At 62.9% G+C, this 1,514-nt stretch overlaps 1 protein-coding gene across 2 annotated transcripts; it reads right to left on the bottom strand.

The window, feature by feature from the left end:
• ARTN (artemin) lies at positions 1 to 1,494 on the bottom strand. 2 transcript variants are annotated; one of them, XM_037149690.2, is made up of 3 exons: positions 1,435 to 1,494; positions 956 to 1,094; positions 1 to 880 (listed from the first exon to the last, which is right to left on the bottom strand). In XM_037149690.2, exons 1-3 carry the CDS (start codon positions 1,492 to 1,494, stop codon positions 423 to 425), a joined length of 657 nt encoding a protein of 218 aa, XP_037005585.2. In that variant the 3' UTR covers positions 1 to 422. The 2 variants fall into 2 exon arrangements, with proteins under 2 accessions (XP_037005585.2, XP_053516536.1); XM_053660561.1 differs by having other exon boundaries at positions 956 to 1,118.
• Between the last annotated feature and the right edge of the window lie 20 nt (positions 1,495 to 1,514).

Consider the following 1,514-nt stretch of genomic DNA (forward strand, 5'->3'; position numbering starts at 1 on the left):
TAAATAAATAACTTAGAAATAATAAATAGGGGTCCAGTTCCCAGGAGTGAGTACCAGGCTGCTCACTTCAGCAATGTGATTGCAATGCTTCTCCTCCAATTCTGTCCCCGGGGCCTGGGCTGAGGCGTAGACCTCAGAGATGGCTAGCTTCTCCAGAGGAGGAGTCGTGGGTCTTGGGCCCAGCCCCTGCCAGCGTCTGTGAGCCGGGTCCCAGGTCTCTGTAGCCAGGTCTCTGGGGTCTGCAGGGCTGGGACTCGCAGGATGAGGACTGTGGTCAGTCATCCCCCATCTTTCCAGGGCTCATGCTCATCACTTGCTCAGCTGAGGCCTGTGATGTCCATCTCTGGTTGAGGCCCCTGGCCCCTTCCAGTCAGGAAGATTCCCGAGTAAGGGTACCATCTGCAAGTCCTTGGAGAGAGTTTTCAGCCCAGGCAGCCGCAGGCAGTGGCTGAGAGCCGGTCCACAGTCCTCCAGGTGCTGTTGACATCCATAAAGGAGACAGCCTCATAACGCGTGGGTCGGCAGCAGGGCTGGCTGACCGGCTGAGAGCCCGCGAGCAACCGTAAGGCCCCAGCACCCAGCAGCTTGGCCAAGCTGAGGTCGTGCGCGGAGCGCTCCCTGCGGCAAGAGCCGCTGCAGAAGCGGAAATGCACTAGTTCGTCGGAGCTGTGGCCCAGGCCGAGTGCGTGCACAGGAACCAACTGCGAGCGCAGGCGGCAGCTCCGCGCCCCCACGGCCCGCGCACTGCCACTTCGGCCCCAAGCCCGCGCTGCGCGGCCCCCACGGGAAGGAACCGGAGCGGGTGCAGATGGAGGGGGCGCTGGCCGGGGAGGTTGAGGGGCCGGCCGCCTTCCGCTGCAGGAACGGAAAGGGCGGCCACCTAGAATGAGATGGAGGTATACGCTGGGTCCCGGCCCAGCCTCGTGACACCCAGTCCCTTTGCCCTCTCACTTACCTGGCAGGTGGCCCACGGGGGGCGCCGGGGCTGGTGCGGGGCCTTCACGAGTGGCAGGGCTGCGGGGTGCGAGGCCCAGAGAGGCCTCAGCGACACTGCTCAGCAGAACCAGAATAGCCAGGGTTGGCCACAGGGCAGGCTGTGCAGAGAGACAAAGTGGAGCCTCAGGGAGGAAGAGGGCATCCCGGTGGTCTCCGGGTGCGGGAGCCCAGGGGAGGGCAGGGGCAGCAGAGATCAGAGAGGATGGCTTCTAGTTGGGTGGGGGCGCTCAGGAAAGGTTTAGGTTGGAGGATAATGGGTTTGCTGCCTAAGGGGGCCAAGTGGAGAAGTCACCTGAGGGCACTGACCCTCCTCCAGACTCCTGGTCCCTCCCTGACCTTTTCACTTCTGATGCCTACCCAGGGCAAACCCTGCTCTCCCTCCCCAGTCAAGCCACTTTTCCTCAATACCAGGTGGGAATCACTAGGAAAACCACTCACCTGCCGCCTAGGCAGGGGCCAGCGGGGCAGCACAGAAGGGCCTCCACGTCCTTGCTCCATCTCTGTCAATACCAGGATCT

This window comes from Artibeus jamaicensis, unplaced genomic scaffold (assembly GCF_021234435.1).
Source record: "Artibeus jamaicensis isolate MK-2021 breed Jamaican fruit bat unplaced genomic scaffold, CSHL_Jam_final scaffold_847, whole genome shotgun sequence".
Lineage (NCBI taxonomy): Eukaryota > Metazoa > Chordata > Mammalia > Chiroptera > Phyllostomidae > Artibeus > Artibeus jamaicensis.